The 23,033-nt window shown below is 34.3% G+C and overlaps 1 protein-coding gene across 1 annotated transcript in view; it reads left to right on the top strand.

The window, feature by feature from the left end:
- The window catches only part of LOC149793655 (uncharacterized), a 35,306-nt gene extending 16,363 nt beyond the window's left edge, over window positions 1-18,943 (top strand). The window contains exons 7-11 of the mRNA XM_089967633.1: window positions 4,998-5,069; window positions 8,713-8,772; window positions 11,706-11,768; window positions 13,617-13,679; window positions 16,837-18,943. Of these exons, the coding sequence (XP_089823759.1) occupies window positions 4,998-5,069; window positions 8,713-8,772; window positions 11,706-11,768; window positions 13,617-13,679; window positions 16,837-17,054 (476 nt within the window). The 3' untranslated portion in view covers window positions 17,055-18,943. The remainder of the gene's footprint in view (window positions 1-4,997; window positions 5,070-8,712; window positions 8,773-11,705; window positions 11,769-13,616; window positions 13,680-16,836) is intronic.
- Window positions 18,944-23,033: the final 4,090 nt, after the last annotated feature.

The following is a 23,033-nucleotide window of genomic DNA, read 5'->3' as shown; positions in this document are numbered from 1 at the left end:
TTTGCTGCAAAAATTGCGAAATTGTTGTGACTTAATTACGATGTGAACACTGACATGTACCTGAAATAACTTAAGCACCAGTAGTATTGGAGAACAAATTCATGTGACAGTATTGTGAAATTATTAAGTCAAGTTGAAAATTTTGGTAAGTTTGTTAGTTTTTCAGATGATTATTTTGTTATATATTATGATCATAAGTTGCACCAGGAGCAGTTTCTTATGATTGTAAAATGCATTTTTGGCTGAGAGCCTTTGGCACCCTGGACCCACTGACCCCCAACACCCCTCCCCCCAAACTTTAAAATTTTCAGCTTATTTTGTGGAATACCAAAATCATGTCTGATAAGCGCTAATGAGCTTTCACCAATGTATTCAAAGGAGAATGAAAATAATTTTAAAAGCAATTGCAGAGATGAATATGTGCATTTTTTCTTTTTCTTACTTTGTCATTTCAGAATCAACCATGATGACTATGTATGCTAATGCAAGCCGATGAAAATCTCATGACTCATGTCTCACATATACAAAGATTACATTGTCGGCTATGTGCAGCATGTATGCCATTTGGTCAGACAATACATGGTTGACAGTTCTACGGAAAATGTACAAAATCAAAGGGCCAAGAACACTACTGTTTTTGGCTGGCCTTGTTGGGGACATTGTTATATCTGGAAAAGTCAATACTTGGGGGAGTTTCTACCCAATTCTAGGCCACCCATATGGAGTAAATCCCCCAACATGTTTGAGATTGGTCTTTGGGTCTGGTAATCTGGGTACATGGAGTTTATAAATGACTTGAATAACCATTTCTGTCATTCTGTCTTCCTGTTTTAGGTGAGATTTTTGAACGTGGGAAGTTTCTACCCAATTCTAGGAAGTGTAGGTGGTGTAAGTGCTCCCACATGTTTGTGCATGGTCTTTGGACCTTTTAGTCCATGCGCATGGGGTTTCATTTGACCAAAATGAGTGATGTCAAATAGCTGCACCTCAGTTTTGATATGGTTTCGGTTGCTGCCCATACTATCCAGCCATGTGGATTGTGATTGATACTGTTTCGCCGCACTTAAGATTTTGATGTCATATCAGCTGCCAAATGTACCATCTAGCCATACAGTTCTTGATCCATTCCATTATTGACCGTATGACTTCCATTACATATCATTCTATGCGTCACCAAGTAGAGCCATGGAATGTTCACATTGGCAGCAACCAGATGGACAGATCCATCCAGCTGCTTAACATTACCGTTACTCCATCAGTATAGCCATGTACTCTATCGTCCATACACCTGACACACATACTGAATGGTTTAATTTGACAAGCTGTCCTTATTGATTCATTGACTATATCTTGTGGTTAAACCTAGCTATTACTCGTGGCTTACCCTCCTGGACGATACTGTGATAGCTTTATAGATGAAGTCTACACCTCGTATATGCCTTTGGGATACTATCTGGATAACGATCTTCATTCCATTCAGGGTGACGCGCACACTGAGTGTGTGGATGAACCTGATGATAGTTCATACTCCGATCCCACCAAAGAGCGGACTTGAGCATGGCTTCAAGGTGTCAGTAGAGGAATTTATGGGTTGCTGCTGAATTCAGAATGTCCATCACAAGTCCCTCTTCTATACCAGCAAGGCTTCATTTGGTTATGATGATGGTGGAGTCAGTCCTTTTGTATTTCCCCACAGGTGGGAAATTTTCTCAAAGTTGGGGGGAAAAAATTGCAGAGTTTTACCTGCAAAGATCACTGATCCATGCAATTCCAAAACCTTCTTTTATCTGAGAGTCAGCATCACATGTTCTTTGCACACTTGCTGGTACAAAATCTGTTTTGATGCCTTCTTCACAGATCTTCAGGCATTAAACAAGAATTATACTGCTGTAAATCTGATTTAGTCTGCTTCTCTGGTGAATAAGACATTCTGCCAATCACTTTGAAGCTCATTGGCAATATCGTGGTCATGTCTTCATTGTTTTCCAACTTGCAGTCACGGCCAGCAATGCATCCTGCCCTGACCCCGTAAACCTCCTTCTAGATAACCTTTGCTGTTCAGTGGCAAGATAGATTAATTGTGGAGGCCGGCAGTCCATGAACTGCAACTCTGTTTCTCTGCAACCATCACTTTATACATCTCCGATTCACCCTCATTGAATTGATGTCTGGAGACAATGAGATACAGAATTGGTCATTGATCAACCCAAAAGCCAGCTGTGATTCCAATCCTATGCATGGAAGCAGTCTGTTAATCAGTTTTAGAGACTCGTATTAAGGGAATAGAAAATGGTTTCTCTGGCCCCCCCCCACTTCTGCTCTCTGACCACTGACTCGTGTTACCAGCTGTCTGCAGACAATCATCTTGCAGGCATCTGACTCACTGGCACTGGATTGGTCTTTTTTCTCTCCATTTCTGGTGGAAGTACTATTGGACTTAAGGGACACACTTGTGTAGCAAGAGTTCTGGATGCTCATCAGGAAGTAGGCAGTGGAGATTATTAGGAATCCACATTATCCATAATTTTCCTGCAAGCCTTTTTTGGTTAGGATCACTAGTGTCATTTAAGATGGAGACAGCAAGTCTAGATCAGTCCAACTCTCCATTCATCCGACCAAATTTGCTATCTGTCTTAATCTGATTGATATTTAATTTCATGTTCAAGTCTATCCATCCTTATGGAAATTCCTGCAGTTTACATACAGAGGAAACTTTTATCAGTTTCTCATGCTCTCCAAGATTGAAAATAAGCCATTGTTACTTATTCCCAGCTTTGTATGCCTTATCTGTTTCCATGTTGGTATATTTGGAGGGCACCTATCAGAAACATATGATCTGTTTCATTTTAGTCAAAGGAAGAAATGATCTTGTTTCTATTCTACACTGATTTAATTTCAGAAACTGGCAACTTACCACAGTCTTGGCGAGAAGTGATACCGGTGCCTCAACCAAAACCTGGAAAAGACCATGCTAACCATTTCAACTGGCATCCCATATCATGAACAATCTGTATTTGCAATACCATAAATTCTGTCAGAGGATCATTGTAGATTCACACATCAGAGAAAGGCAATAGTCAGTTTTGTCTGGCTTGAAGCATTTATCAAAGAAGCTTTGGTAAAGAAAGAACACATAGCTGCCAATTTTTTTCCAACTGGAGAATACTTATGATATCATGCAAAAGTATAATTAAGTCATAATGGCAACCTAGCTAACTTTGTATCCATTTTTTAAAAGATAAGGTAAAGTTGATAACATTCATTTTGAAACCTATCCTCAAGAGATTGTTGTTACTCAGGGCAGCTTATTGTCCATCACCTGTTCAACATCAAATTAACAGCATAGCGAAATACCTTAAGCCAGGAACTGCTTACTTATATCAATACAAGAGGTGGAAAATTGATACAAAATGATACTTACCATATGCTAGTTGTTTTAATCTTCAATAAATATAAATAATTATTAGTAGTTTGCATTGTTCTTTAAATTCAGAATTCATCTGAGACAGCTGTTGCAGGTACAGGCACTCATTTTTGTTAGTAAAAATGAAAAAGGCTTGATAACACTAACTTAATTCTACAAAATTAATACAGTTTTGAAAACTGCACTACTGGTGCCACGCAGTGAAATGTTAGTGACTTTTCATTGGTGTTTATTGTTTGTTCTGGTCCAGTGTAAACTAAAACCACAGATCTAAGGTAGTCTATTTGTTCATGACAAATAGGAAATATTGGCAAAGCAATATAGAAACTTGGTACAGAAGTTGAATATTAATTGTTCTATGTAGCACATAGACAGAAATGCTACCAGTATGCAAGAATACAAAAAATTGCATGCATTAGTGCACTTTGAGTTGAAATACACTAGAACTTCCACAGATTAGTTGAATGTCACGCACATGAAATGTACTCTGTGCATTATACAAGTTTCATTTAACCATTCACCCTTAAAGTGCTTTTTGCAACAATATATTATTCTCACAACATCCTGTTTGTTTGTGCCCTCCCACACCGATTTTAACTACATCAGGGATGTAAAAGAATACATAATACTTAGTCATTTCATTCATTGATTTATAACTTCTAACCCGAATGTCAGCAGAGGGTCCCAAACATTGTCAACTTGTTGGCATGTCAAACCAAACAGGAGTTTCTTTAACAACACTGTCGGGGCCCCGAGTGGCCGAGTGGTCTAAAGCGCTCACCGTTCCGGATCACTGCCATCTCACCTCTGTCTGCGTATGTTCGAGTCCAAGGCTCGGCTAGCATGGGTACGTGGGAGAGCCTGCCAGTAGCTTCTCGTGGGTCGGTGGTTCTTTCCTGGGTTTTCCAGGGTTCTTCCTCCACCAGTTATACTGGCCGCCATATATGGCCTATCTTGTGCTGAAAATGGCGTTAAACCCCAGAACAACAACAACAACAACAACAACACTGTCACCATATTTGCATGGGCCAGTCTATGTTTTCAAGTAAAAGATGTGATGTAGTTCATTGTCTTTGATAATCTCAATAATTCTGTACATTTTGGAGTTCATCTCTTTGAACACATGTACACAAGAATTCCTCCTTTTTATTTGTCCAGTTTTGTTTTAGAAATATTATAACTAGACACTGCAGATATTGAATGCAGATGACACAGTTTTCAATGAAAAAGACTATTATAGAAACCAGAAGCAGACAGCAAGCAGTCTATCTGCTTATTTATGTTAGGAGCTTCTGTTTGCATTGAAATGCCAATAAGTTGACAGTGTTAGGGTCTCCTTGGCGACAATCATGTCAGAACACTACTTCATGTATATACATACTTTCTTTCTTATGGCAGTTCTTGTTAAGATGCAGAGACAGATCCCTTTCCTTGCATCTGCTTTGCTGCACTTTGTTTCAGCAAAAAAAAAAAAAATCAGAAAATCAACAGCCTTTTAGTATATGCTCATCTTATATTTCATTAGTCAGGTAGTCCATGTCGACAAATAACATTTTACAATATGTCTTTCCAGAACAAACTTCCCAGCTGGCAACAAATCAGACTGTAGATTCTACACATATCGAGTTATCCGGTAAAGAATTAGGTATGAAAGGGCTGATTTTGGCCCCCAATCAGATTCCTATGGAACTCACATGGATAAAAGAGGTCCTTCTGTCCACCCAAAATATGTATTTAATTCTTATCTAACTTCATTTTTTTTAAATAAGAAAACATTGACTATTAATAAGCCAATGGTTTTCTCCTCTGTTGTTTAACCAACAATATTCAGTATGGCTAATAATCCCCTATGAAGCTGACTGCTGAAAGAGATATAATTCTGCATTTGCACCAAATATGCCAAATAGTCAATGATAGCATGTAGAAACATGCCTTGACATGGGAGGGGGGGCACAACATGTATACTCTGTAAAAGAATTAACATGTTGTCAAATGTTCTATTAGATTTGAGGACTTCATAGGGACTGAAATCTGGTAATTTTGAGGGTTTTTTTTATATTGAACACATATCTGTTTAGGAACAAAATTAACAGGTAATTGCACACTATTTTATTATATCAAGTGTATATATGTTGCAGTTGATATATCCTGGATATGGCATATCCATAACACATACCATAAATAAACTACCAGTAACAGACAATTTCAAACACTGATTTTACATGTAAGATTGAACATTACATTAAGGGTCCCCGAGTGGCCGAGTGGTCTAAAGCGCTCTTCGTTATGGATCACTACCATCTCACCTCTGCGGCGGTTCGAGTCTAAGATTCAGCCAATGTGGGCATGTGAGAAAGCTTGCCAGTAGCTTCTCGTGGGTCGGTGGTTCTTTCCGGGGTTTTCTGGGTTCTTCCTCCACCATTAATACTGGCCGCCATGTATAGCCTATCGTGCTGAAAAATGGCGTTAAACCCCACAACAACAACAACAACAACAACATTACATTAATGCCATTGATTAGGAAGAGTCTGTTTTAGAATCTATCCATTTTCTTTAAAATTAATGTACCCACACAAGTGAAACAACATAAAATTTTCAGAGACTTCATTTTATCTACTAAGGAAAATTTCTTGAAAGTTTCTTGTTGTTTGATGACTGTGGGGATAGTTTAATTTGTATAAATACTTTCAAGTCAACTTCACTTTTCACATTTTCCACATTCTACGCCTTGCACATGAGCACTGATGACATCATCACACACAATAAATGTTAAGAAATACACCATATTTTTAAAGACAAAGGGGACCCTGAGTTGCTGAGTGGTCTAAAGTGCTTACCATTACGGATCACTGCAATCTCACCTCTGTCTACAGGGGTTCAAATCTTGGGTTTGGCCAGAGCGTGTAAGTGAGAAAGCTTGCCAGTAGCTTCTCATGGGTTGGTGGTTCTTACTGGGGTTTTCCCGGGTTCTTCATCCACCATTTATACTGGCCGCCGTATATAGCCTATCTTGAACTGAAAAATGGCATTAAACCCTACCACAACTAAAACTAAAGACAAAGGTATATCTATACAAAATATATAAAAGAACTTTTAAAATAAAGAAAATAAATTTTCGACAACTTTTGAGGCCATTACAGAGATCTAAAGTTACCTTGTCCATTACGCTTTTTTCCATTTTAAGAGATTCTTGGAACATAGCATAGATACAGAATATAAAATATTTCTGTCTCATCAGCTGTACAATATTGGCATAGCCCATTATACTGTGGAGAAAACATAGATTTAATGTAACCTTTATTACTGTGCTGTGAGTCACTTTACATTTGTGTGTAATTTTTGGCTTGTTTGGAAGATATTTCATATATTTGTGATTTGAAGAAAATATTAATTGATGATGTATATCTTTTGTAAAACAACTACTCACAGTCACTTTCATGCACATACCAGCAAACTTTTTTCCACTGCTGTAATTAAGTTCAGGAGTTAGCTTTGGTACCAAAAAAAACAACTGAATTTACCATATGTATCATAATATTAGAAACTTGAAAAGATGGCAGTAAAATGAAGGAATCCATTCAATCATGACTCAGATATTACATTTGTATAATTATATATCCTTGACACATTGAAATAAAACTGCGTTTCCCAGGCAGTCCTTTTTGTATGTGATAAGTATTGTCAAGAATTACTATTGTAACTGAGCAGACACAATTATATTGCAGCTACTTGCTAATTGGAACAATAAAACTTACTCCGTCCACTACGAGTTTCGATATTGACAATCCACAATGACCACTACATCCTGTCCATGATGGAAAGAGGCAGAAAGGATTAAGGTCCAGAGTGGGAATGTGGATTTTTCATAAGCTGTGATACATGTTTTATATAGGATTATGATGCTTATGCCACAATATATTGCACCCTATTTTGCCAACACTCATGAAATTGATGACTAAATTCATCTCAAGAAGAGCAACTCAATCAAACTAAAGTTGGTTGCTTTTACCCATGTTCTTTTTTAAGTGATTTACACCTATTTTACCTACACCCAAGAAAATTGCTACAAGGATGCATGTTGAGGAGAGTATATATTTTACCAAAACTTGATGATTGTAATGTAACTTGAATCCATGATTGAGAAATAATGATTGAGAAAGGTTGGTATTTTCAGCTGAGCATCATATCTTTGGTACCATCGTCCATATTACAGCTGGACGAAACACATTGTGTCATAACCCTGCACTGATGAAATTGTTGCTGCATTCAAATAAAGGGGCCCAGAGTGGCCGAGTGGTCTAAAGCGCTCTCCGTTATGGATCACTGCCATCTCACCTCTGTCTGCATAGGTTCAAGTCTCAGATTCGGCCAATGTGGGTAAGTGAGAAAGCTTGCCAGTAGCTTCTCATGGGTTGGTGGTTCTTACTGGGGTTTTCCCGGGTTCTTCCTCCACCATTAATACTGGCCGCCATGTATAGCCTATCGTGTGCTAAAAATGGCATTAGACCCTACAACAACAACAACATTCAAATAAATGAGTAGTTTGTTGTAGCAGTATTTTCTTGCAAATAGTGAATCGGTCATTAGCTTAGACTCAGCAACTAGTGGGTGATGGGTTCGAACACAGTCAGAACAGATTATGTCAGCCATTAAGATTGTATCCTATTTCAAGGCTCCAGACTCCCACCGCCTAAGTAATTCTTCATCCATGCTACTTTTTATATTGTCAGTTATTCCAGATAACATGTCTTCTGGAAAGAGAATTTCCTGTTTAACATTAAATCTCTTGAGCTTTGTGGGTTTTTTTTAATTTTGTCAGGCACTTTTAGTTTAGAGGGATTTGTTGTTGCAAAATCAAAGAAAACCAAATAATGTCACTATAACATTTCAGATACGTTGATTTCTAAGTGTGTATGACACCTCATTCCACCATGAAATCTCTTTTACCTATATAACATAATTTATTTTCATTGCTCAAAGTTTTTTGTTTCGGATCAGCATCTTGTCCACTCTTCTATATAGGTATATCTATATAGTTTGTAATAAAATTATCTATTCAGAGTACTTTTAATGAGCTGTTCAGAGACTGCCTTGTCTATACTACCCAGTTCACCTATTTATTATATATGCTGATATTGCTGTACAAAAGTTTCTGTTTTTTCCCTGAAAGGTTGATTATTTTTTCAGTGTTTTTTTAAAATGTTTTACCCATATTATAAAATAAATTTTATTAAAATAAAACTTAAATATATTTTTTTATATATTAATCTGATGTCTTTTCTTTCCAGATGAAACTGTTCTACAGTTAGAAAAGGAGACAGAAGATTTTACACCTCCACTGCCGTCGGGTAAACTAATCCTTTTTCCATTCTAAGAATCTTGAAATATAATGTAGCATTATGTGTGGCCTTCCTTCTCATCACCAGTACAGTTTTGGCACATGCATTTTAGGAACATTACTGTTGAGAAAGCATGTATTTCATATGGGGTGGGGGTTGAGACTCAGAATGTGTGTTTTCAGGTTCCAAGTTGGGTCAGTGTGCATGTCCCAAAAAAGCATCATCATCAAGATGTGGATAAGTGATCTTTTCCTATCAGCCTATACAAAATAATAGGAAATTCAAATCTGAATAAAAGAAAATAACTTGTCTAATTTATTTAAACAGTTAAAGAATTTTGTACACTTAAAAGGAAAAATTAGTTGGCAGATTTGCATTGCCAGACATCATCAAAACACACACACACACACACACACATGCAAACACTTAATCATAGTTACACTGACATTAAATAAAAACATATAAGTTTCCTTATTTAAAGTCATTGGATGGCAAAATATAGGCTAAATTAGATTCAGTATTGCTGCTCTCAGTTGTTAAGTAGGGGTTTGAAAGTAATGCAAGGGTCATTTGTGTTCATCTTTGCATGCATTATAGACTGGATTGTACTGTCGTTCAAACTTTCCTGCAGGATTATCTGAGTGAATCCAGGTCAAAACCAAATCGCTCTTGATGGTCATAATGTTAGCATTCTCAGAATTGTATCTGATGTAGTTGGACCATAAGATATGCTTGTCTTGTTAGAAAATTGAATATACATCACATTAAGAACTGACCATTTCACTAATGGGGGGGGCAACATATTTCAAGTTTAATCAGGGCCTTACAGGTACTAAAGCAGCAATAAATGCCTCTCATTCCAGTACAGGTGATGATGCTTTATTAGTACAAATCAACTGTACAGAAGTGAGCATGTGCTTATTATTGTCTTTCAGTCAGTTTATTTCATGGCTAAAATCATCGTGAAAAGCACTAGTTAATTAATAGTTTATATTTTAGCAAGATTAAGATAATAAATACTATAATAAAGGGAAGTAATCTGAATGATCAGTTCAGTGTGTTGAAGATGGTCTGGTTTGTCCTGATGTTGAACATAGGTGGTGCTCCTATTTCGACCAACGACCAACACTTTACTTTCCAGAATGACTTTTTTCAATATGTCATTCACAGTATGTGCAAAGAATTATGTGCAAGGCAAATGTCTATCTGCTGGGAGTTCTGAAATTTAGTTTTCCTGGGGTTTGCTTGCTTTGCTCATAACTTATTACTTCCTGAATCACAGGAAATGTGTTTAGACATTTGTCATTCATTCATGAATTATACTTTTATACTGTTCTTGATGACTGATATAACTGTGCCTTGCATTTTATATATGGAGTAAAATCCATCAAATAAGAAATATTGCCACTGTTTATAATCTGGCTGTAAATCTTAAGTATAGGTGGAAACATTCTCATTCAAGGCAGTGATATGTAAATAATTTTTGTTCTTCAACACACATCTCATTAATTAAACTTAAAATAAATTGGGTTCTTCCACTTTGTGAAATTTATCTATGCAAATTAGTGTAATTGGCTGCACCACAGCAGTCTTTAAAAGACTTAACCCATCATCCTTGCTGCTGTCATTTAAATAATATGTAAAATGGTGGTTGTTTATACCTGACCACTTTAATGTTTAATTGCCTTTATGACAATTAGCTGTTTATCTGAACTCTAATCAGGACTGACACCGCTCCAGTGGCCTAGTGGTTAGAGCATCCACCTTGGATGCGGGAGGTCATGGGGTCAAACCCCAGCTCAGTCATACCAGAGACTTATGAAAATAGTACTAACAACTGCCATGCTTAGCACTCAGCATTGAGATGTTATAGTTAGGACTGGTCGGCCTGGTGTCAGGATAATGTGACTGCTAGACATCACTATAAACTGCCACACTGCAGACATAGTCACGATATGACTTAAAATTTTTTAAAGCTGTATTAAAATTCCAAATCACTCACACACAAACTAATCAGGACTGTTTTTGGTTTATGCATGCTAAATGTTATGGGCATATATAGATGTAGTAGTGGTGGGGTTGTTGGGGATGAATATTGCTGAAAATCGTGTTTTTTGAAAAACAACCATGTTAGGAGTAAAAAGAATCATGTTTCTAGCATGGAGTGTCATGTTATGCAGGGACTGAAAAATTTACTTTTGACTTGTTGTCTAGGACTAGTAGGACCATCAATTGTCCAGGTCTGCATTAGCAGGGTTGCATCTAAGACATGCGATCATGCAAATCCCCCTCACAAATTTAAGATTTCCCACAAGATTTTCAATCATATGTTGTCAGAATTGTGCAAAAAATAAGGATTGTGCACATTTTTATTTAAGAATGCATTATTTTTTTTATTTTATTTTTTGCTGTAAAATTCCTGGTTGTCACTCTCGGCGAATATGTTATACTTTTATAGTTCTACATGTAAATATGTCACATATTTCTGTGTGTCATGTGCTCAGTTCTGATTGGTTAATAACAAAGATCAGAAGAGCATGTTTGATACAGAGGCTGGCTTGGCGGGACAACATATTAAATGGCTAAATCAGTTAAAACTCTGACACTTTTTCATTATTTTAGCAGTAACACTTCTAATAACAGTCAGGGTACAGAATTTGCGTACAAAAGTATTACTTCCTTGCTGCCTGAAGGGCAAGTTATGTATTCAGTTGGGTTATGATATTTTACTATTATTAAGAAATAAGTTTTTGTAACAGTTTGGGCTTGTCTTCTGTCAGCTCTTATTAAAATACTACAAGAGGTCCTGCTTGCTTTTATTCTGCTGCTTTAAAATAATTGAGCAGGCAACCAGTTTCTTTTTACTATTTGATGAATTTATATTTCAACGACCAGGTAGATCTGTCAGCAAATTATATTTTTATTTTATGATTATATTTTAGCGGAAGCTGTTCCACTGTTAGAAGACAAAGAGACAGCAAATGATACACTTGCCCAATTATCAAGTAAGCCAACCCTGTTTTTCATTTTAAGATCTTCTTTGAGTATAGTATAGCCATATGTGGCTTTCCATCTCATCAGCAATACAGTTTGAAAATACTGATTTACTATTCAGCAGCACAACCTCTTCCTACCATGTTATGAATCACTATCTGCTATCTGTTTGTACTTTAATTCTTACTGATGATCTGCTCTATTTAAGGGTCATAGGTATAAACAATTAAGAAATTTAAAACAGAAGAAATATATGCAACAAAGTTTAGTATTAAAAAATATAATTATCACTTTGTTGGATCATGTGTGTATGACAAGTTATGAATAATTAAACAAGTGACAGCATGTTTTGTGCCATATTCAATCTACACAACATTTGGAGTGTAGCTTTGTACCAAAAAGTACTGCTACCATGCTCAAATTAAGTCATTATGCCATAATATTGATGCTTGAGTTATTTCTGTATGTTTTGTTTTATGTTGCTTATGCCCCCAATACATTTCACTCTATTTCACAAACACTCGTGAAATTAGTGTCTAAATGCATCGCAATGAGAGTAACTCACACTGAAAGAAGGTCACTTTGACCCAATGTTCTTTTTCAAGTGACCTCTTAGTTTTACCCATTTTCTACACCTAATTTATTTACACAAATGAAAATTGCAGTGTTGATGCATGTCTTAAGGAGAATGAATCAGTCTTACAATACTTGGTCATTGTAATCTAATTTCCATGCTTGAGAAACATTGGCATTTTCAGCCTATTGTCATGTCTTTGGTATCATTGCCCTTAATACATATGGATGAATCACATGTTTTCATGATTCTACACTGATAGAACTATTGCTGCATCCAAATGAATATATAGTTGTGGAAATTTGGTTATATTTCCTTTCTGTATACAGTGGTGTGGTCAATAGTTGTCTCACAGCCATTGAGTTAGCCGTAAAAGTGTATTGCTTTGCAAGACTTATATCTCCTTTTGCCTCAGCATTTCTTCACCTCTTGTACTCAGCATGTTATCATTTGCTCCAGCTGCAACCCTCTTGAAAAAAAAATGCCTGTTTACCAGGAAATATCTTAAGATTTTGCAGACACTCTTAGAAGGTTCTGTAGTTTAATGTATGGATGGATAATTAAGAAAACTAAATCATGTCCAAACTAGATCAACATGGCTGGATTTAACACTTAATTGACTTTATATACCTGGGGCAGTTGGTCAATATGTCGTGCAACATTTTATATAAAGTAAAGTATCATTGGTTGCAGCTTATTAAGTTGAGTACTACACCATCTCATCACAAGTAGCTATCTTGCATCTTTGACTTTGAATAATGTATTCATTTGAGTCACTTTTTAGGCAGGGTTGTTTGTTGGTGGAGATATTCCATTATATATATGACACCATCATGGCACTATTAAGTCACAGTACTCAATATTTCATACTTCATTGTATAATTTTTATTCAGAAGAACTCCAAATAGATGATAGAATTTGCTATTGAGAGGTTTCAATACAGCTTAGTATGGCTGTAATTTCTGCAGTTGAATGAATGCATTTGATATAACAGTGTTTGACCACATGTGTTAAGGGGTTCACCTGCATTATACTTATCATCAATAATAGATTTTAAAGAAGCGTTCACCTGCATTATGTTTATCATCTATAATAGATTTTAAAGAAGCTTTATCTAGTTATATTTCATGTTTGCATTCATTTATGTTCCTAATGTGTTCTGCAGTTCATTTTTACAGTTTAGAACTTTGCCTTTAGTTGGTGCAGTATAGCCACAGTTGTATTGATGTGCCTTAAAACTCTATTAATGTACATACATACATGATGTCCTCATATGTATTTCCAGATCACACTGCTTCCCAGAAAACAACAAATCAGACAGCAAATTCTACACGTATCCAGAATTTTGGTAAACTTATCATTTTCTCCATTTTGAGATATTCTTGGATTATGTCAACATCTCTGTTTTCTTTCCCCTAATCAATCATGCAGTTTGGCATAGCCATTTTATGACCATTACTTTAGAAAACATTTACATTTAGATTTCATGTAATGTTTATTTTATACTATGAATTACATTAAATATGTGTATGTTTGATTTTGTCATTTGGCTGAAAGATAATTTGTGTAATTTTTCATTAAAAAATATGTTGATTGATATATCCCTTTATGAAAGATTATACTGACACTCAGTTTCATGAATATTAAAGTAAGCAAGCTTAATCCCTATTGCATTAGTTAAGTTGATCAGACAAGTTATTTGTTGCTGGCAGTAGGATAAATTCAAGAAAGATGCTGAAATCGTTTTGCACACACATGTACTTGGACTTAAACTTAAACTTCCACTGTTGTAATTGATATTTGGTGTTAGCTTTGTTACCACACAAGTAATAGTGAATTCAGTATTATGTATTATATGAACAGTACTGGAAATTTGTGTGATGTCTTCTGTAAGAATTTCTATTTTAATAAAGGTTAATAGTAAATGCCTCAGTTTCTACATGAACAATTATATGAATGTAAATAGTATATTTGAAGAAACTTTCCATTGAAAGTATTGTCTTCTCTTTGATTCAGAATACCAACAATATTAGAAAGAAACTAGTGATTATGGACAATACCTTATAACTGTGCTTTTCAGTAGGTCATAGTGTACATAAGATTGTTCTGGTCTTAGAGTTAAGCTCTAAAACACACAGCATGGTCATGTGAAATATCAGAATTGTAGTCGCTGTTGGTTAGTAGACACAATTGGTTTTCAATTTTATTCTCTATATATCACAATCCTACTATGATCCACATATTTATAGAAAATATAGCATCCAAAAGCAAATGTTTTGCTTGACTAAATAAAGAACTGGCCAGAAATACATGACTATTAGAAATATGGATCCAGTGTCAAGCAGCACAACCTCTCACTACCATTTTAAGACATCAGCATTCAATATATATTTATGTGTACATAAATAGACCCATACATACATACATACTTTTCAAACTTTTAAGTCTTCCCATTTTGTGCCTCATAGATATAAAAAATTCAAAAAATTAAATTTGAAACAAAACGTATACCAAACAAAATTTAGTACAATACATAATTATGAGGTATATTGTAACATGTATTTATAAAAAGCATTGAAGAAATACAGGATTTATGGTAAATATTTAACCTACACATAAAGTTAGAGATGTATCTTTGTGACAAGAAGAATCTCTACTGTATCTAAATTAGGTCACTGTGACTTAATGTTGATGCTTCATTGTGCTCTGTATGTTTAACTTTCTGTTGGTTGCTCTCCAATGTATTGCACATTATTTCACCAATACTCCAGAAATTACTGTCTGTATGCATCTCAAGGAGATCAACTCGGCCACACCAAAAGCAGGTCACGTCCATCCATTTCTTGCAACTATTTTACCTACACCTGTGAAAATTGCTGAGACGATCAATGTTAAAGAGTACATCAGCCTTACCAAAACTTGGTCATACATTTCCATGCATGAGAAACATTAATATGTTTGTCAAGTCTTTGATATCATTGTCCCTATTACATCTGTTCTAATGGGGCTCCGAGTGGCCTATGGTTCTCACCTTTATCGATCACTGCCATCTCAAATCTGATATGGCATAATAATAATGATATCTTTAGTGTAATTCATGTATTAATTAGACTTGATCAGTATTTTGTCTGTAGTTTGAAACCCATATTCACTACAGAACCTATTTTCAGTGTAGTAGTGTTTTAAAACAGGTTTTGGATCTCAGGTATTGATATAGGTCACATTCTGTGTCCCATGACATGATGATGTTAATGTCACTGTCACACACGAGTGGATGTGCCATAAACTACAGCAGCAAATAAACCAAAGGTGAATTATAGTGGTTTACTCTGATTATTTTTGCAAAGTCTAAATCAGCATGTAGCTATAGGATCAATAGCTTGCTTAAGTCAAAACCACATCAGTAAAACCTATCATGAAAGACCACTTCTATGAGAGACCACTAGTTTTGAGAGACCAAGATCTCCATGCTCCAAAATTAGAACTGATGAAAATTAAACACTATCCATATAAAAGATATTAATTAATTATTGTTATTTTCATATGACATATATTGATTAAATGTGATAATATAGTAATTATATTAAATACTTTTATGTTGCTATTTTCTCATGTGTAGAACCTGTTTTCTTAGGCTCAACATGTCACCACATTGCCTTCATCAACATATTTGTATTAATGCATGGAATTTAGAAAACAACAGCAAGTGGCCTGAGATGATCATTGTGCAGTAATTCCAACGGTCATAACACTTATAACTTTTATCTTGATTTTTCTTTTCTTTTCTAATGTGTCAATACATTCTATGTAGATAATTATTCAGATTTACATGCAAAAGTAGAAGACTTAATGACCTTTATGTAAAGTGAAAAAGCAATAATAAGTGATTAATACTTTAATGTTGATTCTGCTAATGGTATTGCAAAAATGCAGGGTTATTTTAAATGGAAAAAATTGGGCGACAAATATAATCTTATGTTGATGTTTATACCAAGACAAGGAAATCTGAGTTGCACGGTTACATTATTTGTCTCCACACTTGGAAGAGCCTCGTGGGGAGACAAATAATATAACCCATTGACTGAGATTTCTTTGTCTTGGTCCAAACCCCAACACAGATTATGTTAATCTCATGTCTTCAGTGTCCATAACCATAGCATAGTCAACAATCCAAATTCCATGATGTATGCACTGTACTCCCCCTTTCTCAGTATGTTGTAATGTGAGAATTATAATGTTAAATTGATATTGGACTTTATAGTGCTATATGGGTTAATGTTAACATATCACTTACTTGCTAATTCATTTATATATTTTTGTATTTTTCTAAATACATTTCTAAATACATTTATTAATGTGGTAAGTTAGATTCATACTTGAAACTTGCATGACAAAATTGGTACACAGTTATTCCTTAGGTTGTTTAAGGTTGACTAAAATATTATGATTTAAGGGTAGTTTGTCTCACTTTCAAAATCTTCAAGAGCACTTTACTTCCTTTGTAGAGCCAGAACACAAGACGGAAGTGGCAGAAACTACGAGAGAGCTCCAGGAACTGCGTGATGCTGCCATTTGTAAGATCTGCTTTGCCAGCGAAATGAGCATGATTTTTATGCCTTGTAGTCATATAGCAACATGTGACAACTGCAGTATTTCTTTACAGAAGTGTCCAGTCTGCAGAACATCAATTGAGAAGATGATGAAAATACATTTTGATAAGTAATGATAAATATATAGACTACGAAAAAAAAATGATATATGTTTGTAAATTGAATTTATATTATTAGAGAGACACAGCTTACCACAAAATTTAAAGATCTAACAAGCAGTCATGATCTGTCCATAAAAAGAATGTAACCTCAAGCCCTATAAAAGTATTTAATTAGTGGTCATTATCACTTTTCAGAAGCAAAACAATTGAAACATACAAAAGTAAATGAATTCACAATACATTACATTTGGTAAACACGTGGTGTGTATATGAAGAAATTAATTTATGCATGAGATTTGAATCCTGTATGCAGACCCAGAGTACAATTTTAAAAGGAACAATTACACATTCGAGTTTCATCCCACCTGACGAAAGGCCAAATGGGCTTATGGTTAGGCCATGTGTCAGCATCTGACATGCGTCATCTGTTGTCTGCCTTTCCATCATTACTTGTTGATATGATGTACACTTTAGGGGCTTCATTTTGGGTCTGCCCTGGAATTTATGTTGATATCAACAAGATCTTGGATGATTTTGATTATGAGCAACATATATTATTGAGGTGAACTTGCATATGACTACAGGAGCTTGTGAACACTCTAGAGGCCATATATCTAATCAGATTTGATCAGAATTATATGTATGGTTATATCTTGAAGATCTCAGATGCATTTCATTATGAGCAACATCCATACTAATTAATGAGATGATCTTGCATAGAAATGTCTGAGATTATAAATGCCACATAGGCCTGGTATGTAAAGTTTTATCATGAACATTTCAGAGAGTTTGGTTATGAGCATGGTTAATGCATATTAATGAGGATCCAGACTGAAAAGAAGGTCATAATTAACTAGCAATCTATTGGTCATAAGTCTAATGCATTGACCACTGAGCCACTAGCTCTCTTGGGTGTGGATGTGAATGGTTTCCAAGTTGCAACTCTGTCAAAGGTGTGAAGGGGAAACCCAGGAATCCATATTATCTACATATATTATCTCCCCTTGTAATTTCAAGTAAGTGTATACTTGCAGTAATTTTATTGACTGATTATCTGCTCAGCATGTTCATGTAGCTAAAAGCTTGTGCAACAAAATATTTGTTTGTTTGGATCTAGTTCTGCATAATAGCTAAGGTATGAACTGGTATTTTTTAAACTCATTTCCAACATAGTTATGACGACTCGAAACAAATTTTAAGTTGATCATTTTACCAGAAAATGTTTATATATTTATATTAAAGCAGTATATTATCTTGATTTCCTTTGTTATAAATATGTGTTACGAATAATCTATTTTCCTTGATAAAGAGGAAATTCACTTTTTGTCTCAAAAAATAAAATGCATTATCCAAATAAGTATCTGATTGCAATAATTAAAAATGATAATGGACTATATTGAATAAGGTCGTTTTCTACCCCCCCACCCACCAATTTGTATTGTGTGATACATATTACAAGTATGAGATAGTTTGATTTAATTTTTTATACAAGTTCTGTGTGCAGTTGCTGGTTATCAAGGAAAATGTGTTAAGAAAATATTAAGAATATATGTTAACTTTTCAATATATTTACTATTGATACTTTCTGTCCATAAGCTATTCTCTAAATTTATATATTTTTGTTATTTTTCTTGTATGAATTGCATTAAATAAGGTTTTAATTTATGAAATAATAGCCAGACCTAATTCCTAGTATCAGTTTATGAATAAATCCCACTTACAAGTCAAGAGATTTCAAATTATATTGCAGAAATAATACATCATTGGTGAAATTAAGAACAGCATATTTGAAATATTGTTTGTGTGATTTATTAGATAATGCGGCTTTTCTAAAGGCTTCTGAGTTCTCTTATTCACCGAAGATATTGGTGTTTCTTGAAATTAAAGATATTCTTTCACAATATTTTCCATTATTTTTGTGGCAACACACACACATATATATATATATATTGTCTACCATAAGAAGTAGCCTCTGAATGATTTAAAACTTGGTTGAGTCACATAGTTTTATTTCATTTTCCTTGTCGGAAACATTTTTATGCCTGTATAGTTTTAAAGTGGACATATGGAGGATATATATTTATTGATTTTGCATTTCCTTAGTTGTAAAGCAATGCTATCTCTTACTGGAGATCAGTGTGCACCACAAATCATTCTGTCCTATTAAAGGTGATTGTACAAGAAAAATAAGAAACCCTAGCTTTATCTTAAGTATTCTTTGTATATTTAATTTTGAATATAGAGGGTCACAATAATTTATACAGTGGTAAATTGTAAATAAGAAAAATTATTTTGTGGAACAGTCAAACTGACTTCTCATATTAATCTTTAGAAATATGAGAGGAAATACAATTGTGATGTATATACTAGTTTCAGATATCATGTTGAAATGAATTCTCCTTTTTTTTGCATTTTTACTCAAAACTCTAAATTTGATTGTGGGAACATATTAAATGCTTTGTAGTCTTAGTATATCTTATTAGAAAACAAACCATTTAGGTGTAATATAAAACATTACAATAACCCTAAGTTGGATCAATAAAATAAAATGAAACAAGTGCATGTTCTTTTATCAGCCTCTGGTTGACATACTCATCATGCAGCAGTTAAATTTTAAAACAAAGTTTTACTTCAGAACCAAAATATGTGACATGTAGTGCTTGAGAGAAAAATACTGTACATAAGGGATCCACTTGTAATCATTCTTGTGAATGTAGTCTTAGTTTACAGGAAGATGGTCTACCTGAGATCTTATCATAACTCATAACTAAACAGGTCCAAAGCTCAATTCTAATGTGCAGAGTGCAAACAATTGCCGATACTCTACCCACCCACTCATTTCATGGTGTTGATGCTACTGAAGGATTCTTAATTGTGTGTACAGAATTTTAGAACCTCTCTAGTAGAAAAACTTGCTTCATTTTTGACAGCATGTTTGCACCTTAAAAATGAAAACTTGCAAACTGAGATGCTAAATATCACATATTTCTTAAATATCACATATCACATATGAGACCTACAACTATTGATCTTTCCCTCTCTCCAACACACATTCCCCTATCCAAGATGTACTTTAAGGGCTGATCAGTTTCTTTTTAACCACTGGATAAGTGGCTTGAGAAAATTAACTTGTCTTACCTAGATGTATGGATTTTAATCCATATTAAAACCAAAAGAATTAATGTACAAGATGTTTCAAAGGACATTTTTAGTTATTTTATTTTAGTATTGCCAAGGTATACTGAATACACTGTTTCTTTCTCTGGCATGGTAGCATCAGTATTTCCATCAGCAAGAATAGAAAGGAATTTACTGAAAATCCAACCTTCCCTAACTCTCAAACTCTATTCCCAGAGTCTGTTCTTTTATGTAGCTCGAAGATCAGGGTTGGTTCAATCCCATACCCCAACATCCAGGATTATTCATTTTCGAAGTTGGACAAGTACAATTTTCCAAAGTGATATCCTGACACTTGTGCTTATTTCCTATTTCAAAACAAGTGGATCAAGCCCTTATTTTCATACTTTAATCACTTTATCTATCTTTATCTGGCAATTCATGCCTTTGTAGGCAGGTGCAATATCTGAATCTACCTCCATTTACTCATTTACATACTGTGATATTTAAGTAAGTAATCATTTTAACTGTTGCATGCAAGCAAATTTATATTGTGGCTTGGCTGCAAGTTGTTCTAAGCAACCAAATAATCATCCAGTCAAAATACTTGAAACAAAACAAATCTATTTTGATTAATTAACAATGTTATAAGTGACCTTAATTTTTTTGTGCTTGCTCAACCGTATTACTCACAAGTGGATTGCCCTCTCATTTAAATCCACAGTCAGTGCAGTGAAATTCTTGAAAGACATTTTGTCATCATAATTGCCCGTTACCTTTATGAATTGATTAAATAACAGTAATGGGTCTTATTTTAATTGATTATATAGACAATCAACTTTAACATGTAATATTCTTTTGGCATGGAACAATTACTGCTAATTGGTCATGCAGGATTTGTTTTATTTTGAATTGTTTTGATTAGCAGATAATTAGGTTGTTACACCATATATTTTGTCATATGATGTCAAATAAGTAGAAACTATTCATCATAATTATTAATAGATTACACGATAATCATTGCTAATAGTTTTTAAAAAAATTAATTGCCACCAGAACACCTATTTTTTTGTTTCATAAACATCATTCAATATTAATAACTAAATCCAGGTTATTTAAAATTTTGAAACAATCCCTATAAGTCTACATGAGACAAAACCAGTGATCACAGATGTTATGGTTGATTAACTTTACAACCACGTTTGATTGGTCAGTTCAGAATTGAATCTCTTTTTAGCTTAGTGAGTTTTTATGAAGTTTTTGAAACTAACAAGATTTTTTTGTTTTTGTGGCTTTATATGAAATAGTTTTTAAAATTTACCTTTAAGCAATTACCATTATATAATCAAGGTACTATTAACTGTTAGAATTGCAGTGTCTAGTTCTTACTATGATTATTTGATGGCCTTTGTCCAAAATATGTACTTTATATACTTGGTACAATGTTGACAGTATGGATATAAACCTTAATTGGCCAGATATGAAAAGATTACATGCCTGTGTGTGCATATCTACCTATCTCTCTATCTATATATATATATATATATATATATATATATATATATATATATATATATATATATATATATTGCTATTTAATAATTGTTAGTAGTTATATTTCAATTGTGGAAGGAGTCCAGTTTGTATTTCTCATACTTGGTTTGGCATTGTCATATCTTGGGTCTGCAAATTCATGGTACTGTATTTCATGGTTTTTTTTTTTGTACACGAAAAAATAATTATTAACTTCAGTGCATGAAAAATTATATGTAAAATAAATAATTATCATTTGGTGGTACTGACGATGTACGAAAAATAAAGGGATCGTACCTGAACATGTTCTACAAAACACACGTTACTAGACAACCTAATGGTACAAACTTACAAAGTAAACATATTTTCTGTCTTATTCTGCTCTCAACTCAAGAATCTAATTAGAATAAAAATAAAAGTACTCAAAGATTTTTGTTATTAGTGAACAAGAGAGAGAGAGAGGGAGTGAGAAGATTATGTCTCAGTGTGCAAGCTCGTCTGCATTTACATCATATGTAGCTGTTGTGTAATGTTGGCAAAATGATTAAGATGGTTTGAACATGTATTAGTTATGGTATTATTTATTAGTAAATTGTACACAACGATATGAGACCACACTGTCAAGAAATTAAGTGCAACTTGTATTTTTACATTAACAATAATCTCATTATCAAATTGCAATAAAATATAAAGAACTTGAAAACAAATTTTAGTTAATGCATGTTAGCGCACGCACGTATATGTGTGTGTGTGTGTGTGTGAGAGAGAGAGAGAGATGAAACAAAATTTTGTCAGTGTACAAGACCGTATTTATTCAGAGAGGTTTTTATTTGTAGCGTTTGCAAAGAGAAGAAGAGACTGTTGCCTGACGAGTGTGATAATCCTTGTGTATTACGACCCTACTTTATTCCATTATCAATAAACACTTCTAAATAAAGAATTCATTCTTCTTTTAATTACGATGTAGTCATTGTCACAACAACCACATGGCTATGCAGTGTTATTTACACAGTAATTAAACTTGCTTAGCGCTTTGGGTTATTCCAGTTGAAACCAGATTGAGTGCAGTAATCCACAGAAGAGGTCAAATCAGTGAGGCTGCCAGTAGGGAAATGAGGCTGTCTTTAGGGAAATGAAAATCTGTCAATATGCTATTGAAGCCGTTGTCCATACAGATGTTATAAGGACAAGCGATCATATGCATTACTTGTTATACGAAATCGCCAATAAAGATAATAGTGAGGTGTATCATAGAATAGATTTATAATAAAATGTTAATTATATCCAAGTCAAAACAGAACAAGCACTTAAAAGATAGTATATGTATATATATGAATCGAT

This window comes from Sinohyriopsis cumingii, chromosome 8 (assembly GCF_028554795.1).
Source record: "Sinohyriopsis cumingii isolate HCF-2022 chromosome 8, ASM2855479v2, whole genome shotgun sequence".
In the NCBI taxonomy this organism is placed as follows: Eukaryota; Metazoa; Mollusca; class Bivalvia; order Unionida; family Unionidae; genus Sinohyriopsis; species Sinohyriopsis cumingii.
The sequence above is the reverse complement of the archived record's forward strand: the minus strand, read 5'-3'. Positions and strand labels throughout refer to the sequence as shown.